The sequence below is a fragment of the Otolemur garnettii genome, unplaced genomic scaffold (assembly GCF_000181295.1).
Source record: "Otolemur garnettii isolate 467f Iridium unplaced genomic scaffold, OtoGar3 scaffold00099, whole genome shotgun sequence".
Classification (NCBI taxonomy): Eukaryota; Metazoa; Chordata; class Mammalia; order Primates; family Galagidae; genus Otolemur; species Otolemur garnettii.
In genome coordinates this window covers 3,712,535-3,726,165 of record NW_003852494.1, presented here as the reverse complement: position 1 = coordinate 3,726,165, position 13,631 = coordinate 3,712,535, and the positions used below count along the sequence as shown (strand labels likewise).

The following is a 13,631-nucleotide window of genomic DNA, read 5'->3' as shown; positions in this document are numbered from 1 at the left end:
CTACTTGGGAGGCTGAGGCAGGAGACTCGCTTGAGCCCAGGAGTTGGAGGTTGCTGTGAGCGTGATGCCATGGCACTCTACCCAGGAGGATAGCTTGAGGCTCCGTCTCCCAAAAAAAAAAAAAAAAAAAGTTAACCTATAAAAGTTCTCTATAACATTGTGTTTGAGTTATAGCAAGAAAAGTACCCTATACATTATTTTAATTTAAGAGACAGAGTCTTTGTCACCCAAGCTGTAGTGTAGGGCACAATATAAGCTCACTATAACTCCCAACTCTTAGACTCAAGAGATCCTGCTGCCTTACCCTCCTAAATAGCTGGGATTTTAGTTGCCAGCACACACCCAACTAATCTTCCCACCCCCACCTAGACAGTCTCACTGGGGGGCGCTCCCTCAGAAGAGTGCTGTGGCATCCACTCCTAGCAACCTCAGACTCTTGGGCGTAAGCGATTCTCTTGCCTCAGCCTCTCAGTAGCTGGGACTACAGGCTCCCGCCATAATGCCCAGCTATTTTTTGTTGAAGTTGTCGTTGTTTTAGCCATCCCAGGCTGGATTCGAACCTACCAGCCTTGGTGTATGTGGCTGGCACTATAACCACTGTGTTATAGGCACCAAGCCATCAACTAATTTTTTAAACAATTTTTTTTTGTAAATTAAAAAAATTTTGGGGGGTGGTGCCTGTGGCTCAGTGAGTAGGGCACTGGCCCCACATACTGAGAGTGGTGGGTTCAAATCTGGGAAAACTGCAACAACAACAAAAAATACCTGGGCATTGTAGCCTATAGTCCCAGCTACTCAGGAGGCTGAGGCAAGAGAATCGCCTAAGCTGGAGGTTCTGTGAGCTGTGACACCACGGCACTCTACTGAGGGTGACAAAGTGAGACAGGGTCTCACTGTGTTACCTACGCCTCAAGCTATCCTACTTTAGTGTCCCAAAGTGCTGGGATTACAGGCATGAGCCACCTTGTCTGACCTATACATGTACATTTAATACTGTGTATTAAATTCATCTTAGCCCAGGCGAGGTGGCTCACCCCTATAATCCTAACACTCTGGGAGGCCGAGGCTGATGGATTACCTGAGCTCACCAGTTCAAAACCAGCCTGAGCAAGAGTGAGATTCCATCTCTAAAAATAGCTATGTGTTGTGGCAGGCACCTGTAGTCCCAACTACTCAGAAGGCTAAGGCAAGGGGATCACTGGAGCCCAAGAGTTTGAGGTTGCTGTGAGCTATGACACCATGGTACTCTACCGAGGGTTACAAACTGAGACTCTGTCTCAAAAAAATAAAATAATATAAATTCATCTTGAATTAACATTGACCAGAAAGGACTTTTTCTTTTTTTTTTTTAAATGGAGTCTCACTTTGTAACCCTGAGTGCTGTGGGTTCACAATTCACAGCAACCTCAAACTCTTGGGTTTAAGCGATTCTCTTGCCTCAGCCTCCCAAGTAGCTGGGATAATAGGTGCCTGCCACAACTCCTGGCCATTTTTAGAGAAGAAGTCTGGCTCTGGCTCAGGCTAGTCTTCAACTCGTGAGCTCAGGCCATCTACCCCTCAGCTTTCCAGGGTGCTAGGATTACAGGGATAAAAGCACTGTGCCTGGCCCAGGAAGGGACTTTTTTTTTAGAGACAGAGTCTTACTATGTCACCCTTTGTAGAGTGCTGTGGCATCACAGCACCCTCAAACTCTTGGGCTTAACCTATTCTCTTGCCTTAGCCTCCTGAGTAGCTGGGACTACAGGTGCCCACCACAACACCCAGCTATTTTTTGGTTGTAGTTGTCGTTGTTTAGCAGGCCCAGAGTGGGTTTGAACCCGCCAACCTAGAGGTAACACCTAGAAAGGATGTTTTTATTGATGAATTATGAAAATAATTTTACCGTAAAATGGTAGTGTGTCTCCCTTTTCTCATTTTCTAAGTTTAAGTCAGTATCTCTATGTAGAGGTATCACTGCAACAGTCTTGTAATGGGGGAGAGATGGACTCAAAGCCTCCCCACTTTTTGATATATATATATTTTTGTTACTGAGACCATTCCTACTAATCTGATTTAGAACACTGTGTTGGTAGTTTGATGATATAGAAATAACTAACAATCTTTATCTCTCCTTTTCACAGGTGTTGGTTTGTTTTTTTTTTCAAGGCAGGATCATTTTATAAGCTAACATTCCTACAGTAAGATGATGGATTTAAAATGGCTAAAATCGGGCAGCACCTATCACTCAGTGAGTAGGGTGCCGGCCCCATATACTGACAGTGGCGGGTTGAAACTGGCCCCTGCCGAACTGCAATTAAAAAACAGCCAGGCGTTGTGGCGGGCGCCTGTAGTCCCAGCTACTCGGGAGGCTGAGGCAAAAGAATTACCTAAGCCCAGGAGTTGGAGGTTGCTGTGAGCTGTGTGACGCCACGGCACCCTACTGAGGGCGATAAAGTGAGACCCTGTCTCTACCAAAAAAAAAAGTAAATAAATAAAATGGCTAAAATATTGCAATGAGTGGCTCACATTTTTATTTCTTGGGAAGCTGAAGCAGCAGGATCGCTTTTTTTTTTTTAAGAGACAGAGTCTTACTTTGGTTTTCTTTTGTTTGTTTTTTTGAGACAGAGTCTCAGGCTGTCCCCCTGGGTAGGGTGCCGTGGCATCACAGCTCACAGCAACCTCCAACTCCTGGGCTCAAGCGAGTCTCCTGCCTCCACCTCCCAAGTAGCTGGGACCACAGGTGCCTGCCACAACACCTGGCTATTTTTTTTGGTTGCAGCCATCATTGTTGTTTGGTGGGCTCAGGCTGGATTCAAACCCGCCACCTTAGGTGTATGTGGCTGGTGCCTTAGCCAGCCACTTGAGCCACAGGTGCCAAGCCCAGAGTCTTACTCTATCACCCTTGGTAGAGTGCTGTGGTGTCACAGCTCACAGCAACCTCCAGCTCTTGGGCTTAGGCAATTCTCTTGCCTCAGCCTCCCAAGTAGCTGGGACTACAGGCATCTGCCACAATGCCTAGCTATTTTTTTTGTTGCAGTTTGGCCAGGGCCAGGTTTGAACCCGCCACCATCAGTTGGGGCAGCACACTACTCACTGAGCCATAGGCGCCGCCCCCATGGGATCCCTTTTGACCTTAGGAGTTTGGGAACAGCCTGAGCAAGACCTTGTTTGTACTAAAAATAGAAAAAAACTAGCTGGACATTGTAGCAGGCGCCTATATTCCCAGCTTCTCCAGAGACTAAGGCCGGAGGATCTCTTGAACGCAAGCAGTTTGAGGTTGCTGTCAGCTAGCCTGACACCATGGCACTCTAACCTCGGCAGCAGAGTGAGACTCTGTCTTTAAAAAAAAAAAAAAATGTTGCAGTGGAAATGAAAACTGATAAATCAGATCTTTATAGGAAGGCAGGTCTCTAAAAACACCCCGTATTTTAAAAATTGGAAGGAGAATCCAATATGCTAAAAGGATTATAATCCAGGAAACAGTAAAGGCCAATAATGCTAGAAGTTTGAAACAGTAAAGGCCAATAATGCTAGAAGTTTTTTACTGGGTCTTTTTATTTGGGTCTTTGAACCTTATATGATAATGTGTTTGTGGAAGTGTGTGTGTATATTATATATGTGCATGCATACATAAATCTTTTTTTTCCTCTCCCGTCTTTCTTAGGCGTGGCAATTGCAAAAAAGCAAGTTTGGGATTAGTTTGTGAAATAGGTCTGCGTTGCCGTACATATTATGTATTATGTGGCTCAGTACTGAGTGTTTGGACAAAAGTTGAGGGTGTTCTAGCATCTGTCAGTGGCACAAATGTGAAAATGCAGATAGTTCGGCTACGAACAGAAGATGGACAACGGATTGTAGGTGAGTCTAATTTTTGCTTTGGTTTGTGTTGAGGGGATCAGATCCTGCTTCTTCATCACTGTGTTTCTAATGTGTAAGTTTGATTTCAGATCCATTTAACATCTATTCCAGTAGTGGCTATGGAGCTTGCTCTGTATGTTCTTAGAAGGTAGAATAGAAGTTAAGCCTTTGAACAGACATTGTTGGTTCTGGCTGAAGTTAAGATGCCCTCATCTTTCTGATGTTCTCTCAGCTGCTCCAGCTCCCTTTCCTGACTATTGCTATCTGTACAGGCTCCCTGATGTGAAGACAGCTCAGCCTCTTGCCCTGGGTTCTCTATTGAGCCAGCTTGAGACTATGGAATTCTAATGCTGCTATGTACAGAGGATGGCTCAGTGTCCTGCGGGGATAGGGGCAGACTAGGCTAGCTGTTCCCACTGAGTGCTTAACTGTAGGTGTCTCAGGAACCGGGCCAGCTATTGCACTCTGCCTGCTTGCTTGTCTTTGTTTCATTTACAGCAGTCCGCCTCTGTATTTTGGATTGCAGATTGGCAGCAAGAGTCAGCCCATGAACTTTTTTTCTGTCCTCTTCAACCAACTTTATTAAATTTTGTGTCTATACAGGATATCCTTACTGCATTCTAGAATCCCAGGGTTCAAGAAGGTGGTAAGGTGGCAGTGGTGAATTTAGGTATCTGGTCTCCCAAAAGTATCAGCCCTTCTACCCCTGCCTGACTTTGCAATGGCTGCCAGGCATATCACTCCTCCACTTGAGCCATCCCATTCTATGGCCAAAGCCAGAGCATTGGCCATGAATTGTAGACAGTCTTCCTTGGTCATGCCTTCCAAGAAGTAGCATCAACACTGCCAAATATAGGCGCTCCCAGAGGCTCCAATGGTAAAGGACTTTCTTACCATTATACCTCTGATGGGCACTGAATACACCTACCCTCCTGCTTAAGGGTCTCAGCCAACAATAATTTCTGCTAGTAAGCTGGCTACATGTGCACGAATGGAGGCTCATTCACTTCAGTGCTGCAGAAAACAAGCTGATAAATGAGACCGTCACCTACTGCTTGGGTCTTAGCTGCTGAGCCTGAGCAGCAGCAAAAAAATGCGATCATGAATAAGAGTCAGTTCATTCATCCATCACTCGAATGGTGATGTAAGACCCAGTGGTTGTTCTGGAGTCTGCCCCCAGTATCACACCCCCATCTAATTAGAATAACATGATAGGGCTCGGGGCCCCTAACACAGTGGTTATGGCACCAGCCACATACACCACAGCTGGCAAGTTTGGACCCGGCCCAGGCTAGGTAAAACAACAATGACAACTGCAACAAAAAAAAGCCAGGCGTTGTGGCTAGCAGCTGTAGTCCCAGCTTCTTGGCAGGGAAGGCCCAAGAGTGACAGGTTGTTGTGAGCTGTGATGCTGCAGGCACCCTATTGAGGGCAACGTAGACTCTGTCTCAAAAAAAAAAAAGAAAAGAAATAGCATGATAGGGGTCCCAGTGAAGACTTCCCACTTTTCCTAGGCTGGAGCAATGGGCTCTGGCTCCTCTCTCTATTTTTTGACCCTCAAGTATGTTTTGTTGTCACAAGTTTTCATTTGAATTAGTTGCCAACTTTTAAAAATGAAGTTTTGTATAGAATTCTGGATTTCTGGCTAGATACATTGGCTCCTACCTGTAATCCTAGCACTTAGGGAGACTGAGATGGAAGGACGTATTGCTTGAGCTCAGGAGTTCAAGACTAACCTGAGTAAGAGCAAGACCCCATCGCTACTAAAAATAGAAAAATTATTTTAGAGACAGAGTCTCAGTTTGTCGCCCTCGGTAGAGTGCCAGCTCTTGGGCTTAGGCGATTCTCTTGCCTCAACCTCCTGAGTAGCTGGGACTACAGGCGCCCACCACAACACCTGGCTATTTTTTTGTTGCAGTTTGGCCGGGGCCGGGTTCAAACCCACCACCGTTGGTATAAGGGGCTGGTGCCCTACCCACTGAGCTACAGGCATCACCCTAGATTTCTTTAAATAACAAAAAGTGCTGTGAATTGGAACATTGAGCTCACATTCTCTCATAGCAGGAGTTAGTTCCTTTTGCAGGGCTTTCCAGTCTGGTACTATCTTCTCTGTATCAACTTCAGGATCACCTGCTTCATAAGCATTTGCATTTGCAACGTTAGTCTTTTTGGTGTATTAGCATATGACACACAAGGTGGTATTTGCATTTGTTTGTCAAGCTGCAAAGATAGTAGATAGAAAAATTCTGTGCTGGGCCTTTACTATGAAGATGGCATTACACTAGAGACGTGCACCGGGTACTTGTGGGGACCACTGTTGAAGAGTCACATTACGTCTCAGTGAGCTATTTCAGTTATTAAGTACCCATGTTAATCTTTATGTGAAGTTCTTATTCACTATGCTTAATATCACACCTCATTTGGAATGAAGCTGCAAAAAACAGTGTAGTTTCTACTGGACACAAGTTTATAAATTCTTTTTACTAATTACAGGTTTGATCATTCCAGCAAATTGTGTGTCTCCTCTTATAAATCTCCTATCAACTTCAGACCAGTCTCAACAGCTTGCAGTCCAACAGAAACAGCTATGGCAACAGCATCATCCGCAGAGCATCACCAACTTGAGCAATGCATAAAGAACAGACAGGTTTCAACATAGATGTATCTGAAATGCTGTTGAAGCATATCATTTGCATAAAAATCAGGGACAGTTTCCAAAGAATTATATATTTTTTTCAGTTGTGCTCTCTAGTTAATTTTTTGGGAGTAAGGACAAACCTGGAATAGATAGCAAAATTGAAAATCAGCAGTACCGATGGTAGTACATATGTCTTTCCTTTTGCTTTTCACTTGGTACCTCCCATATGCTTTTACTTTGGGTAAGCAGAGGGGGATGTGTGCGTGCGTGTGGGTGTGTCTGTCTGTCTGTGAGTTTATTAAGGCTACAAACCAGAGTTGGTTTAAAATGCTTGGAACTTCCCAAATGGGCTTTACTTTTATGTTATACAGTGCTCAGGGTTAATGCAGTACATCCATGCCATTGCTGTAAGATTTCTCCTTAGATGCATGTGTTTTGAGCCTATAAATATAGAAAATATATATTGGTTTCTTTTTCCAACTTAATAGGTTTATTAAAGCATGAAATGAAAGGTTGCATATCATGCATTCGGGTTCTTTTCTAGTTTTTGTTCTGACAGTGCATGTCTTTGAAAGCATGCGTAAACAGATTAATACAGAAGTCAAGTAATGGAGAGAAACATTTGTAGGTGTACAGCATTGGTTATTGCATTTTTATAGTGTTTATACCTGGGTATTGCTTCTAACCCTGCAAACTCCTCCCCCATTCTCCTCCCTGCCCTAGGTTTCTTGTCAAGGTAATTAGTATGTACATTTTTTGTGATTAAAAACTCTTAAAAGTTAATTTTAATGTATAGATAATATTCCTAATGTGTGCTGCAAAAATGGCTATAAGCCTCAAAGTTAATGTTTTCAACTTAAACATAGTTTTGGGAAAAAAATACAAATTGGATTTCATCTCACAAACAATCCTTTCTTCATTGTCTTAGTTTGCTTTGTTACTCACAAAAAGGAAACCTTCTTGAGTTGTAAACTAGGCAGTGAGGAAACACTTGAGGCTTCTGCTGTATGTTTTTTGTTAATGTTGTTATTGTTACCCAGTAACTTGAATATTGTTTAATGTGTTCTAAGGCATTGTAGACTGTATCTCAAGCTGTTTAAAATGGTAATGTACAAATGTGAATAGACACTTATCTATAATATGGGTAAGTTTTGTTTCGCCTATAATAGATGTTTATAAAAACAAGTGAGGGGACAGTTGGTCTTTTCTTTTTCTGGTTTGTTTTTTTGTGTTTTTGTGGGGGGGGGGGGTTTTGCTTGCACAGGTTGCACTATTAAAAAATTGAGATTGTATAAACCTGGTCAAAAGCTGCAAGATATCAGCATCTTGTAGATGTCAAATAAAAAATTATTATACTAACAAGAAGTGGACTCTTGTTTAGGCCCCACTGGTGACCTTCAGAAGTACCCTATGCTGGGGCCTCTCCAATGCCTGGGTGCTGCGTTAGCACCCAGCTAGCCTTGTAGTCTGGCTTAAAAGCTACCCCAACATTTGAGATGGTATTGAGGAAGGGATAAAATGAAGGTACCTTTGAATGTTTTTCAAGGTGAATTGTTCCCTTTATATCTTTTAAAACTTCTCGCAGAGTTAGATGAGATGGATGCTAACTGACAAAAAACTGAAGGAAAGCTTAGGGCTTTCATCCTCTGTGTTTCTTTAGCCTGAGTTTACCATAAGCTTTCTTTGGGTTTACTTATTCTTGGTGCCTAAAGGAACAAACTGAGAATAATTTCTGTTCTTTGGCACTTTTGCCCAGTGGATGCAACCTTTTATCCTCAATCCAGTTCATGTATCTCAGGCAGTGATCCATTGTCTATCAGCAAACGTTCCCTGTTAGGACCGCGAGACCTAGCTGACAGCCAGGAGCAGACTGTCACCTTTGTAGAACTTCAACAAAACTTCCCAATTAGTTCTTCTAGTTTTAAGCTGTGATCTAGTGAGCTTCCATCAGCACACTTATGTGAACTTGCCAGACCGGAGAAGGGGCAGCATACAACCCTTCCTCCAAGGAGACAGGATGGCAGAGCTGTAAAAGGTATTCTCTCAGAGGCTGTTACCCCAGCTCCCCTTTCTGTGTGGGAGTGTGAGAGGGTATCTTTTTTAGCAGGTTGTGGTTTTTTATGGTGTTTTCAAAGCAGCGTGAGAGTGAGGATTCTTTAGCATGCAGTGAAGTGACCAGCCCCCACGCCAACTAGTTCAGGTGCAATGCTTGCTCTGGAATAGCCATCTTGATACAGAGGGGCCTACGTATGTTGTTGTTGGGGGGGGGGGTTTGTTGTTTCTGTTACTGTTTTGGGGGGTAGACACAGCTTCTTGTTGTTTATTTAAAGAAATAAGGCCTCTGAAAGCCTTCTCAAAGTGTAGTTCAAAAAGCTACTGGTGTGGACAGACTAGGGCTGAGATACTGCTTGCCCATGTCACGGTGCACCCCACCCCCTCTGGAGGTGGACATCCGACCTTTACACTGTGTCCTTACAAAAAGTCAGCAAGTTCAGTTCCACCACCACAAGAAATCCCAGCATTCATGGTCCCCTTCTGTCAACAGCTAACTTCTATAAAATATAGGTCTTTTTATTGCAGAATCTAAATGCCACATCAGAATCCAGAGGCCTTGTTTTGTCCTATGTTAGTCCATTTGGCCTCCACTATGCCTTTTCTCCCTTTTTAGCAATATGGCTCTGAGCACAAAGATTTGATTGGAAATCATGCTAGTGTTTTCAGAGTTTCCAATATTGATTGTATTGAAAACCACTTCCTGAGTCCAGAGCTGCTCAGATGTTATCTGTGGGGGAATTAGTGTGCCCCTAATTTAGCAATCTCCATATACCAAGGACTTTTGTCTGCAGTGTAGTGGGATTAGCCATATGTGCTATCAGTGATACAAAGTTGTAAAGGTATTATTAATAGATTTCTCTAAACACAACTTGATCAAAAAAGTAGATGCTAAGCAATTTTTTCTTGTTGCTGCTAAATTGCAGATATACTCTTCAATATTTTCTCTTTATATGTATATAAAAATTACCAAGAACCTGCATCCAAAGCAATGTAGTAGTATATACGTGTGTATATATCTATTTATTCTAATTCACTTAATTAGCACTTCAGAAACCTTTTTGAGTTGCAACAGTTTGTTTCATTTGTAGTAGTAAAAGTTCTAGATCACCAAGCTCCAGAGGATTATATTTTAGATGCACAAGTTTCTGGCTAGAGCCCCTGGGGCATTCATTTGCTGGTCTCCCATGTGATACTATCAGAGGAAAAGGCACTAGGACATGTTAAGAAGGAGCCTTCTCCCTGTCCCCTTCACTTTCTATGGTAGCATGAGGGAGAAGGCCAGTAGATTAGAAATGATTCCTGCATCTCACTAGGAAGTGGGGGACAGGAGTTATCCAGGGATTCTTTTCTTGATCGGAGATTAAGAGGAAGGTCCCTATTCAAGTGTTCTCATTTAAAAAATGTATCTGAGTGGTACTTGGTAGTTTCAAAGGAGTGGTGCTACATGAGCATTGCTGATGGGCATCTGTCAACAGCTAACTTATGTAAAATAGGTCTTTTATTGCAGAATCTGTCTTTGGTCTCTCTAACACCAAACTGTGCATGTTGCGCATGTGCTGGCCTTGCTGCTAAGATGTAGCGAGCATGCCATGCTGTGGCTGCAGCTGAGAGCAAAAAGTGTAAAAAAAAAAAAAACCCTCTCATTGGATGCCAGTTGTGTAACACAAAGGCAATGTCTTTGACGTGAAAGAAACACACTTAGATACCTGCAACTCAAACTAGCTAGCAATTTTTTTCTAAGTATTTGAGGTTAAATCCAAAACCTACCTTCTAATTTTATGCTGTATTTATATATATGTACATAAGTGTGTATATATAGAAATGTTGGTTTCTTTTGAATTCTGAATGTAAATATTTCCTGTAAATTGAGACCCTACCCGCTTGTTTTTTCCTTTCCTCTATTCCCTCTTCCCTCCAGTTCTATTTATTCTTTTCTTGACTTTCCCCATATGGGGCATCTTACTACTATTTTTTTTTAGAAAAGTATAAAAAAATTTCTTAGTTGAATTTGTTTCTGTGTCTTAGAATTCAGTTTGCATCTTTGCTATAGAATTCCTGTCTGTTTTTGTGTTAATATTTTTCAACATGCCTGACTATGTTTTGCATTTTTATTACAGTTTTTATTGTGTGCAATGCATTGTATTGGGGGAAAACACTTGAGTGCCATTTCTGATGCTTGCTGTCATTGTATGACCAGTTTATGCTCATTTATGTTGTTCTTTGGAAGCTATAGTGAGCCTGATGTTTTCACATTAAAAAGAAAAATTGCTTCCTAAAACTTTTTTAAGCTCCTCTAACTTCTTCAGTGCGTTTGGGATCAAATTGGCTCTGAGCGCAGTAAACCCAACTTGCTCCTACCCTTATGGTTTTCCAAGTTTGCACCAAATCCCTCCCCTGGTCTTTGACTTTCACCTGACAGGGAAGTCTTGTAGATTTGAAACGGGTTTATGGCCTGCTACAGATTTTTATGTTTATTTAAGAAGTTGGGCTTATTCTTTTAACCTACAAATAAGCAGAAATTTGCTTTGTAATGAACACATGTAACACCTGCTCTGTTAGAACCCATTGAGGCTTATAAAATTCGTGTGCAGTTTTAAATAATTTAACATAGTAAATTGCATGCAAACTTTATGGACCCTGTATAGAGGTGGGAGACAGGCTTGGTGCATTAGTGACAGGTGACTTTAGAGAATATATATTAAGGAACAGTTGTCCTCCACAAGAGAGCAACACAGCTGCTGTGAAAGTTCCCTAAGCATTTGGCTCCCAGGTTGACTTCTGCCAGAAGGCATAAGGCAGGTGCCCACTGAAGGGCCAGCCTGTGGAGGCCTTGAGGCACTGCTGCTCTCCACCCTGCTTGTACTGGGGAATCCATCCATCTTGACTGTACCAGCTGCATACCTAGATTAAGGCATTTTTAATTATTAGAGAAGACTCAGGAGTGGTACATGAGAATGATAGTATTTATCATCTAACCTGGGAGGCACACATTGGGTTTTGCCATTAAGAAAATGTTCTTCTAACTTTTGGGAAGGATTGTTGTGAGCATTTCTTGAGCCTTTCGTTCATGTATATTTTCATTCATTACTATTCAACTTGATAGACTAGACTTGTTGAGAATCTAAAAGCTGTCTGCATTTGGATAAGTCTTGGGAACTAAATCTCATGAATCGGGGCCTGTCACAGATTCCTTCCCTGTGAATCCTCTGTTGAAACCCTCCTTGCCCAGTGTTCTTCCTCTGGTGCCCCCCAGAGAAATGGAACCGTTTGATTTGCAGCAGTGGCCTCTTGGCCCGAGCAGTGTGACAGGGCACAGTTCAGTGAAGAATACAGTTTAGTGCAAGAGCTGAGCAAGGGAGGAAGCCTGGGAAAGTTGGTTCTTTTTGATACTCACAATTTAGGCCTCCTTCAAGGTGAAAGTCACTCTGTAGGCCCCTTGTTGAGGGCTTGCCTGGCTGTTCACTGCTGGGCCCTTAATCTAGTACCCTGCCCTGAAGCCCATTAGTACCTGAGCAGATGTTGCTGGCCAGTGAACACTCAGGGCCTTTCTTTCTATGACAATATTTGTGGCACTGAAGAGGGTAAAGAAGCTTGAGCCTTCTTTCTGACTTCCACTTTATGGGGCAGAGAGAGCTTTTTTTGTACGTATCACATTGCTGTCTCACCGCTACCAGGAAAAAAGTCATCCTGTTCATGGTTTATACTGAATTTGCAAACTACTGATGTTATTTTTAAATAACCACTTGTTTCTATCATCAACCATGAGAGGTGGGAAGAGGTACATGGTATCTCTGCAATAAAACTTTTGCCAGGTTCTACCTCCTCTGAGCAGAGGATACTTTTATATGTAGGTATAGATCTTCCTCCTTTACTCATCTGACATGGTGCATCTTGAGACAACAACATCTGATGGAATCCAAAGACAATTTAAAACAAAGGTGGATGTAAACTTTCGGTGTATTTTTATTTCATTCTCTTTTTTTAAAATTTCCTTTTATATTGCTACTCTGTTTGGAATTGTCCTAATGATACTGCACTGCTTCGTTCAGCCTTCCTGGGAACATAGTACCAAGTGTCCAGAATTGATTGTTCCAGCCATTTTGATATGTACTAATAAAAGTTGGTCTCATGCAATAAAAATGTATTGGCTGCATTTACCAAGGTTTACTCTTAGAAGTAAAAATGATCAACCATGAAACATAACAAATTCTGTACTTAGTTTTGTTGTGTTTTTTGTTTTTGGGTTTTTTTGTTTGTTTTTGTAAGATTCTTAAATAAATTAAACAAATAAATATACTCCTCCCATGGTGCTTTCTTTGTCTGAATTTGAAGCCCCCATTGAGCTGTATCAGTCCCACCAGACTTACCCAGAGGGCTTCCCATTTGGGGATGGGGAATAGACATTCTGTGTCATTTATTTATTTATTTTTTGAGACAAGAGTTTCACTTTGTTGCCCTGGGTAGAGTGCCATGGTATGATAGCTCACAGCAACCTCAAACTCCTGGACTTAAGGCATTTACTTATCTCAGCCTCCTGAGTATCTAGGACTACAGGTGCCTGTCACAGTGCCCAGCTGGGTTTTTTTTTTTTTTTGTGACAGAGTCTCACTATGTCGCCCTTAGTAGATTGCTATGGCATCACAGCTCATAGCAACCTCCAACTCTTGGGCTTAAGTGATTCTCTTGCCTCAGCCTCCTAAGTAGCTGGAACTACAGACACCCACCACAACACCCAGCTATTTTTTGTTGTTGTTTTTGTTTAGCAGGCCTGGTCCAGTCCAGGTTCAAACCCACCAGCCCCAGTGTATGTGGCCAGTGCCCTAACCACGAAGCTATGGGCGCCAAGCAAATGCTTGGCTAGTTTTTGGAGATGGGGTCTCCCTCTTGCTCTCACTGGTCTGGAACTCATAAGCTCGAGCAATCCATCTGCCTCGGCCTCCCAGAATGTTAGGATTACAGGCGTGAGCCACCATTCCTTGCTCTTGTGTCATGAATTTTTTTTTTTTTTTTAAGAGATAGAGTCTCACTTTGTCGCCCTCAGTAAAGTACTGAGGCATCACAGCTCACTGTAACCTCAAACTCTTGGGCTTAAGTGAATCTC

General features: G+C 42.5%; 1 protein-coding gene and 1 pseudogene across 1 annotated transcript in view; one reads left to right on the top strand and one right to left on the bottom strand.

Moving 5' to 3' along the window:
- LOC100955999 (strawberry notch homolog 1) overlaps nt 1-7,834 on the top strand; it is a 37,765-nt gene extending 29,931 nt beyond the window's left edge. Inside the window, exons 13-14 of the mRNA XM_023516833.1 lie at nt 3,644-3,837; nt 6,331-7,834. Of these exons, the coding sequence (XP_023372601.1) occupies nt 3,644-3,837; nt 6,331-6,473 (337 nt within the window). The 3' untranslated portion in view covers nt 6,474-7,834. The remainder of the gene's footprint in view (nt 1-3,643; nt 3,838-6,330) is intronic.
- Nucleotides 4,473-6,206, bottom strand: LOC105887586 (annotated as a pseudogene).
- Nucleotides 7,835-13,631: the final 5,797 nt, after the last annotated feature.